The 21974-nt window shown below is 37.6% G+C and overlaps 2 protein-coding genes across 11 annotated transcripts in view; both read right to left on the reverse strand.

The window, feature by feature from the left end:
* The window catches only part of LOC113065522 (neural cell adhesion molecule L1), a 47830-nt gene extending 36843 nt beyond the window's left edge, over positions 1-10987 (reverse strand). The window contains exon 1 of the mRNA XM_026236821.1: positions 10872-10987. The gene's annotated coding sequence lies outside the window, so the exon portion shown is untranslated. The remainder of the gene's footprint in view (positions 1-10871) is intronic.
* Positions 10988-16074: 5087 nt separating this feature from the next.
* The window catches only part of LOC113065523 (E3 ubiquitin-protein ligase HUWE1-like), a 48554-nt gene continuing 42654 nt past the window's right edge, over positions 16075-21974 (reverse strand). For all 10 annotated transcript variants that reach the window (XM_026236827.1, XM_026236833.1, XM_026236829.1 and 7 more), the window contains 7 exons: positions 20559-20699; positions 20135-20422; positions 19936-20041; positions 19710-19827; positions 19441-19622; positions 17344-17534; positions 16075-17098 (listed from right to left, as the gene is read on the reverse strand). In XM_026236827.1, coding sequence (XP_026092612.1) covers positions 16996-17098; positions 17344-17534; positions 19441-19622; positions 19710-19827; positions 19936-20041; positions 20135-20422; positions 20559-20699 — 1129 coding nt within the window. In that variant the 3' untranslated portion in view covers positions 16075-16995. The remainder of the gene's footprint in view (positions 17099-17343; positions 17535-19440; positions 19623-19709; positions 19828-19935; positions 20042-20134; positions 20423-20558; positions 20700-21974) is intronic.

Consider the following 21974-nt stretch of genomic DNA (forward strand, 5'->3'; position numbering starts at 1 on the left):
CTGATAAGAGATGACAGCGGTAGTTGGCCCTGATTCCTGGCTGAGTCTCAGCAGAGCACACAAGGGGAAATGGAGAGAAAAAGGGAGAGAGAGAGAGAAAGAGAGCACATGGGAATCTGCAGTGCCCTTTCCCTGCAGTTACAGAGCCGATGAAAAGCCATACAAAGTGTTTGATTACTGTACATAGAGCTACTGCCAGATGAATACACTAGTGATTCTATACTCTCTATCTATCAATCTATCTATCTATCTATCTATCTATCTATCTATCTATCTATCTATCTATCTATCTATCTATCTATCTATCTATCTATCTATCTATCTATTTCTCTCTCGCTCTCTCTCTCTCTCACTCACTCACTCACACAATAGATCAGTTGGAGCAAAGACAGAGTAAGTGGACACCAGCACAATCTTCTTCCAAATGCAATTAGGATTCAATGATGGTCTCCCTAATCCACTGTGTCCAAGGTCGACGACTCAGGATGGGTCAGTGTATCGGACCTAGTGTCAATCTCAATTACTCAAAAATGAGTTTACAAACCTTCCATATCCATGTCATTTTCAGAGATATTATCAGCCACATTCGAGCAGATTGAGTTACCAGCCTCATGGTGTATATTACAGGCCATCAGAGAAATCTTCTGTGGATAGAGCACCAGAAATGATAGTGGGAAGCATTCCACAGCACTTAACGGAGCGTGTGAGCCACAGCCGTAGCAATGGCAGCTTACATGTCAAAGAAATTTACACTTCATTGTAGCTTCCTTTACACAAGAGAGCCAACGAAACGCATGTCTAATCCTTGTACAAATAAACCAGACAGGTGGCCTGACAGTGGCTTCACTGCGGGAGAAGAAAAACCAACAGAGTGTAAGACGAAATACTGGAAAAGATGACTTAATGAGAAGGGAGAATTTTTGTGAAACAGACGCAGCACTCTTCATACTGCCAAAGCCTTGCCCTTGAGAGGAGGGAAATGAACCTGCACACTATAAATATTTAGTTTTTTGCAAAAACAAAAGGATGCTTGCTAGTGTCAGAGGCTGCTGAGATAAGCAGGGCGTTATTATCTTCTGGTTGTGCTTGCGGCGTCCTGCGAGTGTGTGTGCAACGCAGGCTTTTGATTTCATATGTGTGAGTGTGTCTGCATGCACTTTGTCAAGTTTATCACTGTCAGCTGTGACATTTTAATGGCTCCAGACATCATCTTGTTCTCGCTCTGCTCACTTATATATGCATATATATATATATGCATAGTTTGACAGAGTTCTCCTCCTCTTCACACTTTTAGTGATGCTTGATAAGAGATGCATCACTGTTATTGTTGCTCATACTTGGTTAGAGATCTGAACAAACCATTACCCCTAAGGTATTCAAATTGCCACATAACGTGTGCCATACTGTTTGTGCTACAGATATCAATGGCACCTCAAATTGAGCTGCTTATTAAGGAAAGGTGTGCTATTACTTTGCCACAGATGATAAAATGGGTGAAAAAATGTGCATAAAATGATAATTAGTTATACTGAAGGAGAAAACTGAAGTATATAAAGCAGCCGGAATATAGTAAAAACCTCAAAGCAAACCACAGTGAAAGCTCTAGCAACATCCTAGTAGCCACCTTGCAATCTAGAAAATATTGGCATATTTGGTTGCTAACACGTTTGAAACCACCAAGTCCCTATCAACAGTGGTATAGCAACCACCTATAGCACACCAGCACTCTGGCAACAACCCGAAACACTCCAGCATCTATATTGCAATGGCCTAGAAACCAACAAGAACACTATAGAAACCATAAAGCAATGTCTCAGCAACCACATAGCAACATAAAACTACATAGGAACTGGATATTAGCGACCCTGCAATCACACAAGAACATTCTAGTAACCACAAAGCAACATCCTACAACCTAGCACCTTTTGCAACTGTTAGCATCATACTCATGTAAAATCTAGCTTTTTAACTGTTCTTGCCACCTGTGTGTGGCAATAGAAAAACGGTGGACATTCAAATAAAACTTTAACGATAAAATGAACACAAACAGCACGACAGCCCCTCGTGGACGACTGTCACGCACAATAAAACCAAACACAAAATAAAGCCCAGGCCTGGTCCTCTCTCGTCCTTCACTGTCGTTGCTTCTCTTTTGTATCCTTCCATCTCCTCCGTGGGACTCGAGACTGGTGAGTGGAGCAGGTGTCGCTCATTTCCCAATCACTCCACCGGCCTCGCTCCGTTCCCACGGCTCTCAGCCCCGCCCCACTCGTCACACTGTGTTAGGTTAGTTACTCTAAAAAATAATTAATTAATAGCTACTATAATAATGACATATACAACAGTGTATTTACTTTCTAACTCCCATATCAACCTCAACCAGTTGAACAATAGACATGAAACTAAAAATATATCATATAAATTGCCTAAATTATTCTTGAACCAAAGTATTTAAAGGGATTAGATACCATTTTAATGTTAAATCCACTATGCTCTGTAGTCTAGTATTTAATGCAATTGGTAGTATATCTGTAATTAAATTACAGACAAATTTAAAGTAATTCCCTTACTTTACTTTATCAAGGGAAAAGTAATTCCGTTACAGTAATTAATACTCAGTAATGCATTACACCCAACACTGCTTACAGAATTCAAACAATTACCCCCCACCATCTCTCCCCCTATTCTCTTATTCCCTGTGAACCTCCTCCTAGCCCTGTTCCCCTGGCTCTCTTCAAAGATCATTTTCTGCCCCCTCATGACGCTCTCTCATTCTTGATGCACATCTTCATCCTGGAGCCCCACCCAGCCTCTCTCCCCTCAGGTCATCCCATTGTCCAACTGCATAATTACCTCATTAAGCCTGTTAACACAGTTTATGACCCTGTATCTTTTCCTCCATGAGATCTCTCCATTTCTTTTTTCTTTGTCACATCAGCGGTCTTGTTTTTTTAAGCGTACCCCCAATTTGCCACGTTAGCACTTCGGTTATAGCTCTCTCCCTCTCCTCTTCCTTTCCTCTCCACTTTTCCATGCCCTTTCATCTTGCTTTGCTTACTCCAGATGTGTATGCGGAATAACATCTCTCAAGTTTGTTGTTGTTTATCAGCTCCATAAAGTGTGCGTCAAGATACAGCGCAGTCGATTTCGCAGTGCTGCACTGCAGGAATACATCAACATCATAAACACAGACACTGCTGGTTTAATATTCAGCACCAGTTATCTCCTGCCTCTGAAACTGCACCGTGCCTCACATGACATGCAGGGAGGAGAAAGTGAAAGCTGAAATACCTGAGAAAATATCACATGGACTCACACACAGTGCTTGAAGGCAGAGTAAGCAAAGCTTAGCTGTGATAACGTTTCTAGTAATAGAACCATACTGTATACATTGCTAAGAGCAGGATGAAAGGGAAATAAGATATTCAAGTGCTTTTCTGTGAATAAATGTCACATATTTGCCCCGCTGGAGTGTGCCTAATATGATTTATCCAAGCAAGACCTGTTCCTGGATCAACATTCTGGCTGAAACTGTGGGAAATTTGCTACCAACCAATCAGATTTTAGAGTTAGGGGCTTAGCCAACATTTTTAAGACCTTTTAACATGGCGCAAAGAACCAAACTAGAGTCCCAGCACCACTGCATAGTGTCGAGGTTAAACAATGTCACATCATGTCTAAAAGGGCCGGACCATCACATTTTTTTTATTTTATTGAGTCTATAAACCACAAAAAGAGGAGAAAAATACATTAAAAGGCAGATCAAGCTAACTGTTCACAATGCACAAAGTATGAATGTATCTGAGGCGAACTGACTGTCTTAAGAAAAAGTTTAGATAGCATTTTCCTTTTATCTGGCCTCAGTATAATGCATTGTGTTTACAGCTGTAAACAAGGAACCAATGCATCATTGCATTGACCAATGCATCTAAATTGGTTAGGGCCAGCCGGTCCTGCTGTCTAAGACGGTACTTCTTTGGAATAAGTAATTACTTTGCAACGTTAAAAAGGTATGTTTGAAAATTTATAAATGCGAGTAGCATGAGTGAAATTCCGATGTACTAAATCTGTCAGGTTGTCATTATCATGTACCAGTTGCATCACTTGACTAGCATTCATAACTAGTATATGTAGTATATGTAATATATATAGTGTCTATTAGATGCAAACTTCAGAATCTCACCGATAGTAACTAGTAAGTCATCCAGGCATTTTTCAATGACTGTTTTATGTGAATGTTTTCCTAAAATGGTAGGCATGCATTTTTTTTGATGCAACCTTTGACTTTGTTTGCTGCACATGAGGGTGAAAGATTTCCCCATGCAGATTTCGCAACATGTTCAAGTTGGTCACATGGATTCACCACATTGGTTTGAATGTCAATACATTTGTTATTGACAATAGGCAATGGACCTGTTTTGCAAATGTGACCGCATCTTTGTGTAGCAACCTTGAAAAATCGCTCATCTGTGACGGCATCTGAAAAGCTTTTAAAAAAATGGCACATGCCTTGGGAAATACACTTAAGCTCTGATGTGAGTCATGTGACCTTATCGACCTATCATTTCTATGTAATTATAGGATAGGGTTATTATTGTTTGATAGGAACATTGTGTTCCTAGATCAACATTCTTTGTTGGTTGTTGAACATTCAATGTGGTTAATCCCATTGTGCGTTGCAGTGTCTACAGTATATGACAGTGTTTTGTTAGTGTGTGGGCAGGATTGCTCCTCATTTTCTGGCAGCAAAAGTGGGTGGTTTAATCAAACATAACTTCACAGTTTAGCAGAACATCACAACTGTAGCATCAAGACTACAATTAACATCTAATCATTCAGATGTATGCAGTAACCTTGTCAGAAAAAGGACAGCTAAAATGTGAGACTTCTCTCTTGATTATCATCCATCTGAGCGCTGGCTCTGTAAGAGGGATATGTCGTATCTTTCCTTGGTCCTGACTTGCTCCACCATCCCCAGGTCTTAATGTGCTTCTGGGTGGTTGGCGGGTGCAGTGTGAAATAAGACAACACAGTAGATGAGATTAAATTAGCCGAGTGCATGGGGATCACACTCACCAGAGCACTGATCCTGCAGTAATGAATATATCATGCCTGGCATAACGCTTTGACTTCGCTAGAACAAACACTCAAAGCTTCAGGCCTGGCACACAAACCTGCAAACACTCTCACAGTTATCCCACTGGAGGACTGAAGCGCAATGGAAAGTTGAGCTGGAGTCAAGACCAGACCATTACCAGGCCAAAACTAGACTTATAAAGACCCAGACCATGACTAGATCTATTAAGACCCAAACTAGATTAAGACTATCCTCCAATTCAGATTGAAATGAGACCTATTGAGACCCAGTGCCAGACTAAACCCAGGTCTATGAGTCCAATAACCAGGTTGTCAATTTTATTACATTACTCTCATTACATTGGTAGACTAACCAAAGTCAAGACCAGCTATGGAGATGTCTCTCCTGATATAAAAAATTATGGAAATATGCCGTGGCCTTGGTCTAGGATCATAAACTGTCTCACACTTAGACCCAGACTAAAACTCAGACCAAAGCCTCACTTATGTGTTTCTCAATAGATCTGAAAACCACTATATTTTGCCATTCTATTTCCCGTAACTGTCTATATACATCTAAACTCTCAAATTGTCTAAATGTAATTATGATAAGAAAGAATCCACAGATCTACAAAGGTTGTTATGAAGATCTCCAGTCATTAATCTAGCAGACTGTCAGCCCACGGCCACAATATGGTCACCCATTCAGTCCAGGTCATCTCATAACAAATCTTCCAAACAGCAGATTTTTCAATAAATGATGCATAAATGATGTACAAGATGATTCAGTGAATCTGTAAGCATCATGTGAAGTGAGGCACTGTTTAATCATCATTCATAAGTTAGAAAAATAGTAAAATTGCTATTATGGGAAACTCATGGCTACAAAGAACTAAGTGTCAGTAGAATTCATATCTTTGAGAGAGACAGAGAGTCCTCTCACAAAGCAGAGATTCACACCAAGTTCACTCATTCATTTGATCAATTATGAGCGTTTCATTGAATGAGGCAAATGTTTGTCACACAAAGACTTTATTTCACCAAACTGTGGGAGGAGACTGCACTTGTTTTAGCACAGCTGCCTTTTCGCTTTACAGTTTTTGACTTCGTTGCTTTATGTTGTCAGTCACATCCTACGCAACTCAAAATAAAAAGTGTTTTGAACAACTGCTGCTGTCGAAATCAGGCTACTATAAGAAAACCTTTTCCCAAGATGGGTTTGAACTGGAAGTTGACGATGTAGGATTATTTTGATTTATCATTAAACTTGCGCCTGCTTTTTGGTGATTAAATCTGTAAAACTGAGTGATTTAATGTGACCTCTGTCAGCACAAGTTAATTTCATCAACATATTTAGTTTGAGACAGCTGCAGTACGGCCTCAACTGCATGATTGGCTTCATTTAGTGATGCTTTCCATGTGTGGTAATAAAAAATTAAAAAAAAGAACCGCCAATTTATTTGAGAACCCATTACTCTGATTGCAGTCTAGAGAAGTATTTTGCCTGCCAATGCATGAATAAAGATACATCCTTGAAAAAGAACAAAAATCACTTGTGAGTGCCGAAAAGAACAATAAAGAGGATTGTTCAATGCTCGATATCGCTTTTTTAATGCATTTTTATGCAGGGTTATAAATTAAATTCATTCTCTCCTCAGTTACGTTCTCATCTTCTCTTTTGATTCCTATTCCCTAGTGCACTTTGTGGAAGCTTCTTCACCTTCTCAACATTTGGAGGTGTTCTACTGCAGTCCACATATAAAAAGCACCAAAGAAATTGGTGTTGTCAGACTTAATTTATGAATTTCATTTCATTAGATGATACATTATCAAAGTAAAGCTAGTTTGACAACCAGAAAAAGGTGTAACATATAATGAAAATAATTTGTATAACTGTTAATTTAGCAAAAATATTAAAAAAAATTAAACAATTTACAAATGGAATTTGTATAATTATTAAAGTTGCTCTCTCGGTCTCTCTCTCTATAATATTTATGTTGGCAGCTTAATTGTACATATAAAATAGATAAAGCAATGGCATTCATATATTAATATATATGTGTCTTCAGTGTCCCAATCAATTTTGAGCCCCTTTGCATCTTAGGCTTCACCATCCACCCTTCTGTCCTAACAGGCCAATTTAATCATCGTGCATTCTTTAAATCATCGTAGTGCACCCTCCTCCCCTCCTTTCCAGTCCTACAGGCTCGTCTGACCGTCTCTGCCATGGCACTGTCATCCCCTTCCTTTCCGCAGAAAGTCGCTCCAACCGCAGCCGCTGTAAATGGGTTTGACTAATGTGACGGTCTCTCTGTGGAGGCTGACCAGCAGAGCAGCAGCAGTAGGTTGTAAAGCTTTCATTACTGCATGGGTATTTAAAACAGGTGTTATGGGGGGATTTTTTGCCCGGTTGTGTGCGGGAGCAGGATGTGCCAGCGACACAGATGCCCTAAGGCAATAACAGGTGGCTGTGGAGACTTGCGGGCTGTGCTGTTTCTCCCAAGAGCTCCTCTGTAGCCGGCACATCCACAGCAGATGCTCTGCATCTGACAGTTGCATTTCTAGTGATATTCTTACATGCTGCTATGGCTACATCTGCATTAATATGGATAAAAGTCTCTTATGCTCTCCAATTATTTGATCAAAATTACAGTAAGACCAGTAATTATTTCAAGTATTTTTACAATTCAAAATGACTTTTAATTCTTTCTATTTGAAAATATTTTAAAATGTAAAATTTCTGTGATTGAAAAGCTTAATTATCAGCAGTCATTGCTCCAGTTTTCAATATCACATGACCCTTCAGAAATAATTCTAATATGCTGATTTGCTGCTCAATAAACATTTCTTATTATTGATGTTAGAAAACAGCTTTTGTTACTTAATATTTTATGGAAATCGTGATACACTATCGTTCAAAAGCTTAGGGTAGGTACGATAAAAAAAGAGGAGTTAATATTTTTATTCAGCAAGGATGCATTAAACTGATCAAAAGTGGCAGGAAAGATGTTTGTTACAAAAATATATCTAAATAAAATAATTTCAAATAAATGCAGTTTAATCAGCTTTCTATTCAACAAAAGATCCTGAAAAAAAATTTATCACCATTTCTACTAAAATATTAAGCAGCAAAACCTTTTTCAACACTGATATTAATAATTGAGCACCAAATCAGCGTATTAGTTATTTTAAATTGTATTATTTCACAGTATTATTATTTTTACTGTATTTGTGATCAATTAAATTCAGCCTTTCAAAAGACAGTAAACATTTTTTTATTTTGGCTGCCAAAATGTAAAGAAGTGTTTTCAGATTTATCTGTATTAATGTGGATGTAGCCTATGATAGTGTTTCGGATGTCAAAACGGATGCCATCAAAGAATGGCTCTTTTTCTCAGTCCTTCTTTTAACAGACCCTTCCCTGCTCTGGTCCCTTCCCTTGTTGACCTTGCTCCCATTTCCATTCTCTCTCTCTCTCTCTCTCTCTACTCAGACGGCATAAGTACACATATATTATCGGCCTGTGCAACAGCTTCGCCTGTCAAACGGGACCCCACCCTCTTTCCTTTCTTTCATCCCTCCTAAATCTCTCCAGCCCGTCCATCCATCTGTGCACACAGCTCAATTAAAGCCTCTTGAGGAGAAGATTTTGCAGAGGCAGATCATATTTTTCAGTGCACACAGACTGCTGGTATGGTACAATACGATAGCATCACTCTGCATCTCATGGCCCAAGCACCTGTGTGCCATCTACAGACACTCTGTCAATAATCAATTCGGAGTGATTTATCCTAGAAAGACTCAAGTCATTGCTCATCAGTGACAGGCAACCAGTCAAAATTCCTTTGGCAGGAGAAAAACTGAGGTTAACCTAAAATAAGCAGCTCTACATACTGTAATAATATCAAGGTATTCTTTGGAGCACCTTGAAATACAACTTTTTTCTTTTTTCTTTTTCGTTTGGTAATATAACAGTTATACAATATTCTACAATATAAAACATTCGTTTTAAATTAACAATCATTGCACCAATGTACTTCCACAGTACTTTTTGTAAGGTAAATTTAAAAATGTCCAGCAATATCTTGGTATTATGCTTTTACTTTTTAAGTTCCTAAGAGTGCCATGTAAATACAATGATTTATGAATATAAAAATCACTGAACCATGGTACTTCCACCATACCTTTCTAAGGATAAAAGAAAATGTGTAATAACGCAACATAATCATAATAATAGCATTATATTATTTGAAGTACCTAAAAATACTACATAAACACAATGGTTTTAAATAAGGTAATCACTTTGTCATATATATATATATATATATATATATATATATATATATATATATATATATATATATATATATATATGCGCATTATGGTGTTCTTTAATGTACTTCCACAGTACTTTAACAATTTTACAAAAATCTCATAGTATTATGTTTTTCTTTTTTAGTATCTTGGAGTACCATGTAAAGACCAGGGTTGATGAATATATTAATCACTGTAGCATGGTACAACCACAGTACTTATACTGACAATTAAAATAGAATGTTTAATTTTACAGTAATATAATTCTTTGAAGTACATGGAATACCATGAAAATACCATGGTTATGAATTAAATAATATGTCTACAATATAAATATAATCACTGCACTATGGTACACTAGATTTTTCTTTTGTAATACCAAAGAATTTGTTTAATTTAATAATAAGAGACTTATATGCTCTAAACAGTGCTATTGATATACAACCTGAGCACTGTGAGAGAGAACCACCCTTAATCAAACATGCTAGCGCGACGCCAGGTGAGTGTGTCTGCATTTAAGGGACTGAAAATAAATGCAGGCCCCACCCAATGCTCTCAGGCTCATATATTTGCTATTGCCACCTGCCCCATAAAAGCGTCATTATTTGTTTTCAGTACTGCACACACAAACACACCACTGTGAGGAGCGGCACTGCAGACCACAAATACTCTCAACACCACAATAACCTCATGGGTGATTAACACAATTACACGGCCCAGCAAAACAAGGGGGAAAGAGGACCAACCATATAGATAATACACCAATTATTAAAAACATCATAGTGATACTAACAAAACATACACTTTTATACAATAATGCCTTAGAAAATACAGTAACAACTGTACCAAATGAAACAACAGCCAGCTATTGGTTCTATCAAGTACATTTTTATAAAAACAACAAATCTTTGCATTATGTCTAGGTCAATATGAGGCTGCAAAATGCAACCAGACCAGCGCATGCTGCAGAACAGGCACGATTATTCAAGGCAAGAGCGCAGTCTTGCATTAAAGATGAAAACAGAAAAGCCTGTTGCTGATTTCACATGGGATGTGCAGGAATCCACCAGAGAGCTGTTCCTGTTTACGAGACAGGGCAACTCAAGGAGTGAAAAAATGTGACATCACCAAAAAAATACAATTTTAAAGAATTAATAAATATAATTAAAACACATTTAGCATCTCATTTAACACACGTAAGTTTAAATAAAATGTTATTTGCTTTTTTCAATCTTAAAGGTCTAAATGTAACCCTATGAAAAAAAATAAATAAATGACGGAATACAATGAAATTATTTTGAATGGAATAGCCCAGTTTATAAGACCGGATACCAACCCCACTTCTACATCATTGAACCTAAAGTCTCAAAGGTGCGATCAACAAACCACATGAAAAATCTGCAAAAACAAGCCAATTCTGTTTGACATCCATCAGGCACTAAATGCAATTGACATTCTCACTGACAACCTTCTCCACGTACCTCTACAGTTTCGAAACGGCTTCAGGTTTCCGTCCCCCTGTGGCAACTCTGTTGTTTTATCTGTCCCTGAAGGTTCTTGTGTCTCCTCTCTGTGTCAGATTGATTGTGGCCTCTCTTCACTGCTGATGCTGCAGTGCGAGGAAAACACACCCTCTCCTGGCTCCCTCGCTGCCTCTCCCTGCCTCCGATTGGCTGCCATCAATAGCCAGTGACATCACCCTTTTTTCATCTAGCTCCCTGCCTCTTTTTCTTCACTCTCCTCTTCCCCCTTCCCTTCATTCTCTGACCATTCCTTTATTGTCTTCATCCTGATTTCCACTCCGCATTCTCCTGGTACCAGATGAAATGTGTCAATTTCATCGGTGATTGGCAGGATCTGTCAGAACAGGAGGAGAGATTCAGTCATGCAGAGGAGTGATGAAATGGTAAATGCAGAGAGCTGTTCTACAGCACCATTAAAAGGGTTCTTGCTGGTGGTTTGGCAGATGTGAGCAATAAGGGATGAGAATGATATGTTATGCTAATTAGTGTATTGTTATGCAGCGTTTGTATGGTGGCACATGGAAAGATTTCTGTCTATCCCTCCCCACACCCTCTCCTTGAAATTAGAGGATGAAATATAGAAAGAAAGGATCCAGGAATGTGGGGTCAGGCTCTATTTTTTGTGTATAATCCACATATATAGTTACTTTTTAAAGAAAACACTTTTTAAGGATACTGGATTATTATTCTTTTTTTGTGTGTAATCCACTTTTATATATAAATATATATAGATAAGTAAATTTATTTTACTAAAAAAAGAAAGTAATAAAAAAAATTATTGTATACAGTATTTTAAAGATAACACACTTCTCAAAAAAAAAGCTGAAAAAGTATTGTATAAGAATAGAATAATATTCATATATTTAAATAACGTTTCTATACTAAACTTGTTAGAATAGTGCTTAAGACAATATAAATAAATATACTGTCCTGATATTCAATTTCACTTAAATTCACTCAATTAAAACGTGAATATTCAAAAAGAAAATTTGCAGTGTGTGTGGAGATTATACACAGGGCAGGGAGGAGTGAAATAAACTATAAGAGGAAACCTATCATTTATGTCCGTCTTAACTATTTACACTCTTGAAGGTGTCATATTGTGAAACTAGCACACGGTTGAATGGTTGACGAACGGTTGACAAACGAATCATGCTCAATTAGATTCATGAGGAAAAGGCACTCATTGCAGACCGGTAGATTATTCCAGATGAAAAAAAGCAACTATCAGATGCTCAGATCTCTCTAGCTACACATTCACCCTCCTCAGCATGCAAGCACACTGTAGACGTGATGGTGTATATGCATACAGTAAAGGTCAGTGCTTGTGAGTTAGAATGATTCTACAAAGAGCTGCTCTCTGTTGTGTGCGTCATCCAGCTTTGTGTGCATTGCCACACTTACAAGAAGAGTCATTCCTGAAGGTTTTTCACGACACACACATGCTGAAAAACACCAGTCGCTGCCCTTTAACCGGAAACTAATGCCCAGCCTTCTGTTAAAGGACATCAATTTGTGACAGGTCCATGAGCACATCCTGAATCAGGCAGGACAAATGAAGCTTGAAGGTTCATCTAGAAAATCTCGAACAGGGAGTTGACAGTTTGCATCAATGCCATCAAATGCAATTACAAAAGCTCATGCAAAATAGCCGCTTTGAATAAGTATGATTTGCAAGGGCTACAAATAGACTGTCAGCCACCAAAAAAACTAAATTACAGCGTTATGATCAATCTCGACATATGGAGCTAAAGTGGTGGAAATGTATTTATTTCATTTCATATGAAAATCAAAGACAAGACATAACTAGGGGATTGGGATCAAAACACTACACAGATCAGATTCAAACCTGCAACCACACAAGGTCTCATATTATATACACACACACAGATATATACTGACACGCACAAAAATGTAATTTTTTTGTGTAGCAATGGAACATAGTCATCACCTATACATTGCAAAATTCACCACACTCATAAATATCAAATAATATAGCTTTAGTCAGAATATTCTCATTATAGGCTATGTCAAGAATAATCCAGTTGCTAGTGGATTCTAATCTGTACTATATACTTTAAAAACATAAAATATATTATAGTAAAAAAAATACAGTAAGTGTATGTTACAAAAGATTACAAATAAATGCTTTTCTTCTGAGCTTCCGACTCGAAGAAAAAAACATTGCCAAGGTTTCCATAAAATATTAAGCAGCACAACTGTTTAACTGTGATAATTACTTTGTTACTTGAGAACCGAATCTAATTAGAAGTTAAACTTGTTTTTACTGTATTTTTTAGATCAACTAAATGCAGCCTAAGTGAGCATAAGAGACTTCCTTACTCTGCCAACTCCAAACTTTTGAATGGTGTGTACATATAGTATAAATACATGCACACACGCGCTGCATTGTCATATAAATAAAAATAAGGAAAATATTTGTTTTTCATTCATTCAATATAATACAGTCAACTGTAAACATAGCACTAATTTTAAACATTTTATTTAAGTAATCTGGACTTTTGGTCTGTCAATAATTCATGAGTTGGAGAGAAGCCGCTGAGCTCTGCCTCCATCATTACCCTTCAATTACTTAGTGATTAACACCAGGTCAGACCATCAGAATGAACTAACATCCACCTAATGAATTCAAATAATCTATTAGGCCTCTAAGTATAGCCGCAAAATAACCAAGCTAAACCAGCCACCCCTAAAGTGGTCCCATGTTGTATAGGGAGTTAATACACAACCTCTCTGGCTGGAAATGTCAGCATAACAGTTATGAATTCCATCTGCTAGAGAAGCCACTGTGTAACACAATTTTTCATTTTTCACTTTCGGTCACAAATACAGACAAAACAGCACTTTTTTTCATCCAGCTTTCCTCTGGATCTAAAGTGGGACAAGCGATGACGTTAATTTCTTGCTCTCGGTCTCTGGTTATTGTGAACTAGCACAAGACACGTGTGCTACAAATTAGTGAGCGAGATAAAGATAAAGGAAACAAAGACCAGAGATGTAGACCGGAAAGAAGAAGCCAGTACTTGATTAATAATAGTCATTGCTAAAATGCAGTCTGTTCATAAGTTAATTTGAATTGAATAGAATAGAGACTGTTCATAAGTTAATTTGAATTGAATAGAATAGAGACTGTTCATAAGTTAATTTGACTGAGGTCATGTGAGCCTCAGTGGTGTCTTTGCTACTGGAAAGAGGTTTTCTCAGCCTCTGAGAAAAGACTTGCAATCCATTTTCAGAATGATGAAAAGCAAGTGAAGCAGAACAAAGGTGGGAAAACATTTAAAAGGTGACACTTTCGGCTTCTGGGAGTGGGATTCATTGAACAACCGGTGAAAATGTGACGGAGGTTGTCACTAAATACGTAGCTGTTAATTCAATCGAATTAACACCCAGCTTCCGAATGCATCTTCATAGAATTGAAAGACCTAAAATTATGCTCTGAAAAGCATCAGCACATTTATTTAAGACTCCATAGCTCTTAATTGTTTTCATTAAACACAGTCACTGATAATGTTACAAATGCATAATGGGGTAAAAGTAATTGTAACATTGTCTGCAAACAATATGATTTGCTAGATCATACAGTGAAGCTTTTCACAGCTTAACAGAATAGCATTAAATGGGACTTCTGTTCAAGAAATTACCACCAGCACTACTCAAGGTTAAAATATACGTTCTCATTTAGGAGCATGAAGTTAATTACCTTTCAGTCGGCCTGAAAAATGAAGCAGGCCATTTATTTCCTTCCTAGTCATTTCTCCAGGATAGTCAACATTTAAGCTGATTTATGCACACTATACCACACCAAAAGTGCTCTGGCTTCCTCTCAAAAAACACACTTCATTAATGAACTGGCCCTATTCCTTGCACTAGACATTTTCCCAAATATGAACCAGTATATCTAAGATAATAAATTGTGACAACTGAAAAACTTTGAGAAAAGCATAAGAGCAGCTTTGTTTAGGACACCTGTACAAATGCTTTCCTCACCCTGCTTACATTATTGATAAGAACTATTGATTTGTTTATCAGGTCAAACAAAAACAAAGGCACTTGCACGGAAGGGTGGTAGTGAAGGCAGAGTTTGACCCAACCAAACATTAATACAGGTAACCAAAACAGTTTCATTTTTCCCTGAAAGAAAATGTTTGAAATTATTAGAAATGATTTAAGTATTTGTGCAATAACTAAGTATATGTGTGTAATAACTAATAGATCGCTGCACTCCCCCTGCTGGTCAGCCTGAAATGCAAAGTCATAACTGATTAGTCAAATATTAGTTTTTCCCTGAACATACAATGTTATGTCCGGAAGGTAAACCATGTACAGCATCTGTTTTAGTCCAACCTTGTACATTATTATTTATAGCAAGTCACGTTGCATAGACAAAACACTTTACACCTAGATTTTGTTGTTGGGGGATTTTGGTAGACTTTTCTTTCAGTTAGGACATTCCATGTTTCTTTTTGAAACCGATTGATCGGAGCTCTCACACACGTCAGATTGTGAGGAAACATTGCCAAAATGATCCACAAAAAAAAAAAAAAAAATTATTCACTCAAAAACTGAGGTGCTAAACTATACACTGGTTCCAAAAAGAAATACAAAATCTGTGTTGACAAAGTAAGTTAACAAAACATTGAATCTAAGATCGGTGACAATTTAGCATAAAGAGAGATTTACAAGCAGTTTTTAAAAGGCTGGTCATTTTTGACCGGGAACACCAAATCAGGTAACAGACTGTCAGCACAGCTAAAGGGTTAAAAGCAATAAACTAAAGTAAACATCTGAAAGACGGGCAATGATCACAGCTCCAACTTCCTTTCTCACCTTTGATCTGGCACTTTATGTTGAGCGCTGTCAGTCCAGCCAAGTGGACTCCAGCAGTCTGGGGTGAGGAGGAGAAAGCAGGCGTGATGAACTGTATCCTAACAGCACGGATGCCCAGCAGGGACATTACTGGAAGCTCCAGATGGTCTGAGACGCTCATTCCAATTCACACCCGCTCTCATGCAAAAACAGTGAAAGAGGGCAAAAACAAGGGCTAAACATCCTGTCCTAAAATGCTGATGAACAAAAATCCACAGCAATAACAACTCGTGCAGGTGATCAATAACTGGACAGAATCCCTCATACATAACTCAGGATGAAGAATAGAGCTTTTAATACTTGGACCCCACAGCATGTGTCAAGTTAGTTTCCATGGACCTCCATCAGTATATTTCTTAACATATAAATGATATTTGCTCCTGTTAGTGCAAATGTGTAAGGCATACATTGAAACAACTCTAGAGGAGACAGTGGACTCATTTTATGCATTTATTTATGTAGCAATTTATGTTCTGATTAGCTGCATCAGCAGTTGGGTAATAACCGCATGTGTCTGAGCACCCGCGGTTCAACTTCTCAGTCCTTCACTTCTCAAATCTGTGTGATCCTCTCCAAAAATACCAGAAAAGTTGCCTAGAAATTTCCCCATTCTGAAAATCCCTGCACGTCTGCAATTTCACCAATACCTCACTCCATGTTCTCGCCCTAGTCCATGACTTCCCTCCCCAAAATTAAAGTTCCCATTTGCAAAGCTAGTGAGGTCACATTAGCAACAGAGGACAATCAACTTTTCCCCCCCTGCAAGAGGGTTACAACCATTCTCTTTACACACACAAAATAGCCCTCTCCTTTTTAACAGCCAGAGAACAAAAAAAAAAAAAAAAAAAAAGATTGAACTCCCAAACCTTTTGTACAGAGAAACCAAACTAAATGGAGAAAATGTCTTTTATATTAGTCCGCAGATATCCTCTGTGATCCTCTCTCGGCTCTGTAATTTTAATAGGGAAGTGAGACACACACATATACCAAATACAGTTCGGTGTGTCAATGAGAGGCTCTGTGTGCAATAGGCAATGTCAATACATCTGTCAGCCATCCGTTTGTTTTATGTGGATCAGAAGTAGGTCTTGACCGTATGTATGATAGAGTGAATATGCATGTGTGTCATAAGTTAACAACATGTAAGTCTACATCTGTGTGTGTGCGTCTGTGTGTGGGTTTAGGACAGTCTTTAGGCCAGTCCGAAGCCTTCAGAACATTCCTGAATGGCCAGCAGCAGCATGTGTCTTAACTTCTCATAGCTCTCATACGCCGGGAGGTCCAACTGGTTAAAGCTGGAAGGAGAGAAGAATAAAAGAGCAATAAGAAGGGAGGTCCAACTGGTTAAAGCTGGAAGGAGAGAAGAATAAAAGAGCAATAAGAAACAAAAAAAATAAAGCCATTTTTGGCTGTGCACTAGACCAGAATTGCCATTTGACGTAGCATGTGGATTTTAGAGCTGTCTTATTACATGCATTTAGGAATTTCTTAATGCATCACATGGAAACACTTTTGTTTTGAGGCACAGGTGTTTATTTACCAAGTGTGCGCAGAGGGCAGGCGGTCAGTGGAGCGGTCATCTCGGTGGATCTGGAACTTCTGGATGCCGTTCATTCCTTCCAGTGCAGCAAAGCCCTGCAGTGGCACTTTAGATGTGCCTGTAACAAACTGAAGGAATTTGGCCCGGTCAGCCTGGTCAAAGGATCGTAATGCACGCCAGAACCACTGGATCTGTGGAGAGTAATGAGGACAGAAAATTAAAACCAGGTAGAGAATACATCTGGTGGAGTAAATGCATGAAAAAACATACAGAATATATTAGGGGAGTGCAATATAAATACATGTAGACTCGGTTATGTCTAAAATGAAAGTAAACAAAAATGTATACATGCCTGTATATTAGATGCGTGCAGGTCTTAAAGGGACAGTAGGCCTATTAAACATGCAGCCTACTGTCATTGCTGTCGAGGGATAGATCACCCTTAAATTTCATTTCTGTCATTATTTACTCACTGTCATGTTGTCCCAAACCTGTATTAATTTATTTCTTGTGTTGCACAAATGATGATATTTTGAAGAATGTGGGTAACAAAACAGTTGCTGGTCCACATTGAATTTGATAGCAGCATAAAACACTATGGAAGTCACTTTGAAGCAGCAACTGTTTGGTTTTCCACTTGCCTCAAAATAGCATTTATGTTCAGAAGAAAGAAACTTATTCAGGTTTTAAAACACTTTTGAGTGAGTAAATGGTGGTATAAAAAATAAAACGGACAGAATTTATATTTTTGGGCAAACTATTCCTTTAATGGTAAACACCTATAAATATTTAGGTGTCTGGTTAGACAGTAAACTTAATTTTCAGATTCATATTATTTACAATCGAAAATTAAATCTAGAATCGGTTTCTTATATCGTAACAAAGCCTCTTTTACTTATTTCTATATTTTATTTTCCGCTTTAAGCTCTTAAAGTTTACTTAGTGTATATGTGTAGGCTACATCATTATATTGTTCTTTGTATTACGTTTGTATGTTGTATAGGGATTGGTTTGTTGATTGGATACTTTATTTATTTCTATGTGTAACTCTGTGTTGTCACACTGTTTCTGCCTTATCTTGGCCAGGTTGCAGTTGTAAATGAGAACTTGTTCTCAACTGATTTTACCTGGTTAAATAAAGGTTAAATAAATAAAATAAAAAAAAAGTAAAACAACAAAAAGAGAAAAATCACTCACTGCTTTCTTGACTGAAGAAATTTAACAGTTGCTTTAGGAATCAGTTTACATAGTGTCTTATTTTTATATTTGTTCATTCAATTTCTTGAATGCTCCTGCTAAATACACATATTGTAAAAGAAAATAATGCACTGTTTGTTTTTATTTGTATATTATGTGTAGTTGTAATGTGCATCTTTGTCCTTTTATCTTTATTAAAAAAAGAACAAAACATTTTTGGCCTAAATATCCGCCATTCATTTTTTTGTTACTTTGAAAGGCTTGGTCTTTATAATAGAGAAATTAGTTTGGCTGTAATGCTCAGACAACTTCCAAAAAAGTAAAACCAACATGACAAAGAATTGTGATAAAATCGTGATATATATATATAACCCCCCCCCCCCCCCCATTATATATGAACAAATTAAAAAATCTTTACAAATAAAACCATTAACACATGTACAAAATAGAAGGAAAATGCATTTTGCTGGCTTTAAAATTAGAGAGTTGCACATGAGAAATGAGTTGAGAAAAACTTAGCGAGTTTTATGATTAAAAGCCTGAAATAAGGTCTGTGGTTAGCAAGCTCAATATATCTTCATGTTTTATTCTACAACAGAAAATACATTACCCCACATTTACTTGTCTTGAAAAATGTGGTTGCTAGCAAGTTACCAAATGCAAAATGGGAAAATCTTATAGGTTTTTTGTTCAGAGAACCAGGGTGATGCTAACATCTGGGCTGGCCTGCAAAAATACATCCTCCCTGCAGCACTCTATTGATCATTATTTTTTTCCCTCTGGCTGTGCCGCGGCAGTAAATTACATTTTGATCAAAGATCAAGGAAAACTTCAGAGATTAAGACAACAGTCATAAATAAAACAAATACTTTATCATATCGTTCTTTCGCGTGTAAATACCTGAATAGAACTGGACTGATATTTGTGGTATTCTGTATTGGCCTTGAGGTCGTCAATGTCTATGGTGGGCAGGCCGGAGATGAGAAGTTCCAGCTCTTGCTCAGTGAAGATGGAGATCAGTCTCTTGGGGATGATCTCATAGAAGCCCTCCAGGAAGGCAGCCAACTGCTTACGGATTGCACCTAAGAAACACAGAAGTTACAGCTCCCTGACAGACTCCTGAACCTCCCGTTCCTCACTAGCAGTTGTTTATTGAAGTGTAAGCTCACCTGTCATCTTCATCTGGCAGACTAGATGCACATATTCTTTCTTATTCTCCTCTGTGACAATAATATTGGCACCATTGGCCTTCAGATCTCTCACTTCACACACGCCAAACTCTTGGACCTATGAACATATGACAAAGTGATTACGATGCCTGTTTCTTTATACTAAAAAAATTCAAAAAAGCAATAAAATAAGGAAGTGTACTTGGTTCCAAAATCTAGCCCATACCTCTGTGCTGAATGTCAACTCGTAGCCCAGAGTGGACACATCATTCTCCAACAAATAGACCAGACCCTGGAAGAAGGGGTAATCTTCGCTTTCCATGTCTGTATACCTATGAATCACAGAAAACAAAAAAAGATTATTTCATATATATTGAGATAAATAAGACCTAAACATGATGGATGAGAATAAACCTTGCTGGTACCTGACGCTCTTGCCCAGGATGTGTTTGTAGAAGCTGCGTGTGAAGTAACACTCTAATAGCCTGTTGTCATAGACCGCTTTAGCCACCACACGTCCCACAAACTTGAAGTAGCTGAGATGGTTGGGGTTGCAGTGGGAGGAGGGGTTGATGGTGTAGGTGACCCGGTCGCCGGGAGAAGTGCGGAACAGGGCGTACATGGGGTTGAACATCTCTCTGGAGATGATCATGTACCACTCCCTTAACAGCCCACCTGCATCCTGACCCTCCTCTCCTTCAAAGACTATATACCTGCAGAGAAAGAGACCATAAGAAAAGGAGAACAAACTAAACTGCCCTGCTCATGCTGGTTGCAGTTATCTATAAAAAAAAATCTGCACGTTTGTGTGTGAGAGAGCGGCAGAGTGAGAAAGCGTGAGATATTTACAGTCTGTTTTTCATGTCCTCTGGGCTCTTGCGGTGCAGCTCTCTGTAAGAATCTTCAAAGACGTGGTCTCTCCTCACATGAACGGCCATATCCTCTTTCCTCAGGCCCTCATCCAGTCGCTCTAACTCCTGACGGAAATACCTAAGAGACACACTTATTAGATAAAAGACTCAACCCAGAATAAAAATTAGGAGAAACCCAAATAAGTACAACTCCCCAAAAAAGATAAATTAATAAAATAAAAAAAATGAATTAATAAAATTCATACACAAATATAAGTAACCAGGTTTCATTTCACCCACAAAATCGTTAAATTAATAAAAAATGTTTATTTTGCATAAATAAAATCAGGTCTGTTTAGATTGAGACAAAGCACATTTACCACAATTTCTCATAACTACATTCAGATGTTTGACTTCAGAGTTCTTGTAATTCCCATTCTCCATAATGATTCTTAATAGACATTCACTACTTTAACCCTCTGGAGTCGATTAACGCGGATACGCGTTATGAGGCATTTTCTTCTGATAACCCCGAAAAGAACTTAAATTACAATTTCAGTTTTGATCGTACAGATAAGAGCAATACATCAAATCTGTAAAGGGTCTACTTTTTTTGTATACAGACATAACTACAAAACTTTGTGCATTTATAAAATAAAGATAAACCAGGTGTGATGTCCTTTGTCTGCGCTGATCTTCATTTAGACATGTCATTAAAATGTGAATAACTCAGTGTGTACTCAACGAAGAGACATGAGAGAGATATCTATAGAAAGCCTGACATGTCTACTTTTAAACTAAATAAGTGCTGTTGAAAACAAATATTCTGTGATAAAGTAATCCATATGAAAACAATGCGATGTCCGTTTTACACGTCTCCATTCATTATCTTCTAATGAGACCACTATGCACCATTATGCAGCTCATTATGCAGGCCTTTGTCTTCTTAGGTGTAAATCACAATGATATTCATGATAGTTGACGCCTACTCGCATATGACTTTTACCAACAAAAAGTGTCTTAGTAAATTTTAATCAATATATTGTTTTCTTTTAAGTGAGTAAACAAGATGATTTTCACATAATTTAGAAAGAAAGAATTCTAGGCTACAAGCTCCAGTTCTCAAAATTCCCATGAACCAATGTTATGTATGTGTTTTATTGCCTTATTCAAGTGATATAACATTTTTTGTTTTTCACTAACCACGCTTAAGTTTTTTTTCCCTCAAAAATACAATCATGTACATACATGCTGCTCACATATTATTATAGCCCAGTTTGTGCTGATTACAGTGAGATTAGACTTTAGCCATTTAGATATTTATAAGAAACTGAAAAAAGCACAAATGTCAGGGCATGGCAAAACTTCTCCAGGCCCCAAAAATACCCTTAGACTCCAGAGGGGTACACTAATT

This window comes from Carassius auratus, chromosome 48 (genome assembly GCF_003368295.1).
Source record: "Carassius auratus strain Wakin chromosome 48, ASM336829v1, whole genome shotgun sequence".
Classification (NCBI taxonomy): Eukaryota; Metazoa; Chordata; class Actinopteri; order Cypriniformes; family Cyprinidae; genus Carassius; species Carassius auratus.